At 43.7% G+C, this 1,375-nt stretch overlaps 1 protein-coding gene across 1 annotated transcript in view; it reads left to right on the top strand.

Moving 5' to 3' along the window:
• Positions 1-1,375, top strand: part of LOC106011209 (protein yellow) — a gene marked incomplete in the record, with an annotated part of 15,181 nt that overhangs the window by 6,743 nt on the left and 7,063 nt on the right. The window contains 1 exon segment of the mRNA XM_013080017.2: positions 1,031-1,172. Within this exon segment, the coding sequence (XP_012935471.1) occupies positions 1,031-1,172 (142 nt within the window).

The following is a 1,375-nucleotide window of genomic DNA, read 5'->3' as shown; positions in this document are numbered from 1 at the left end:
CTCAGGACAGAGATAAATGGAAGGAGCTTGTATGTGGCCTATACCCTGCCAGGGGTGAGGAAGGCATTGATGATGATGATGATGCAGCATGCCAATTTAAAACGAAATAAATTCTGCATCATATTACACAATAATATTTCATCTTTGTCAATTAATAGACGCCCGAGATATGGTCGCTCAAAAGTGACCTTAAAATTGGTCGCTTTTAATAAGCACAAGGGGGATATCCCAAAGACTGCCGTTTAGAGAAAATCGAAGGTAAAGTTTTTGCCCCTTGTTCAGTTTCTTTAAAAGACAAGGAGAGTTCTCTCTATAACCAAAACAAATATACACACCAATGAAACCAAACTTCTCCTATAGGTAGGGCAATCCCCACTTTTGGTGTAGGTCAAGATTTCTGGAAACCTCCGGAATCTGGGTTAGCCCGCTGTCCTTAAAAGCGACCAATAGTTGTTCGAGATCCAAGAAACGCAAAGGTCTCTCGTGTGCAAGAGGTTAAGGTGTTTGCCTCCCATTCGATAGGTCCCGGGTTCGAATCCGGATAGCGACGAATTTATATATTTTTAAAAATTGTCTCCTTTCATATCCTTTCCTGCTCTCAAACAGTGTTGTGTCGTCTGCTTTCGTCTCCACTTTCTGCCCCCACCCCCCTCACCTCCTTTTCCCCCACCTCTGGGCTCCTGACTCTTTCTGCAGCCTTTCTACTGTTTCTCCTTTTCTCCTTCTTACGGCTGTCTTTCTGCCACACCCCTGATCTTATGGTAGGAAAGATCTACACCTAGGCTTCCCGGACAAGGACGAACATTCTCAGAAGTCCTGTGTGCAAGTTGCGCAAGATAAAGATCCCTTGATGGTCCAAAACCGATAAGAGTAGGCTTCGGCCGCCACCCAGACAAAATTCAAAATTCCCGTTCAACTGAAAATGGTTAATGTGTCCCACGTGCTCATACGACCTTATGTAGTTGCGAGCGCCGTAAAACATTTACCAAAAAGTTTTTTTGTTTTTTTTAAAATACCACCTTCCTCCCAGATCTATGCTGTTCAACGACTCTGCTGACGTCACCATCAACGGGCAAGGTTTCCACATTGGGCTGGGCATCAGCGGCCTGGCTCTCTCCCCAGATTTTAACTATCTCTACTGGACCTGCCTCTGGAGTGACCGGCTCTACCAGGTGTGTGCAGATTGGGCTCGTCTTTTCTTTTTTTTTTACTTATCTTTTGTGTCATAATTGAGAGGGGAAATGTGTGTCTTTATCTAAGACAGGTGTGTCAGTCTGTGTCACTGTTATGTAACAAGTGTCATTGTCACGTTGTGCTCATGTTTGATGGACTTTAAAGCAGGTTCTAGTGTAGTTGTTATTATTATTATTATTAT

Source organism: Aplysia californica, unplaced genomic scaffold, assembly GCF_000002075.1.
Source record: "Aplysia californica isolate F4 #8 unplaced genomic scaffold, AplCal3.0 scaffold00071, whole genome shotgun sequence".
NCBI classification, from domain to species: Eukaryota; Metazoa; Mollusca; class Gastropoda; order Aplysiida; family Aplysiidae; genus Aplysia; species Aplysia californica.
Note: the sequence above shows the minus strand (reverse complement) of the source record. Positions and strands in the feature narration are given on the sequence as shown.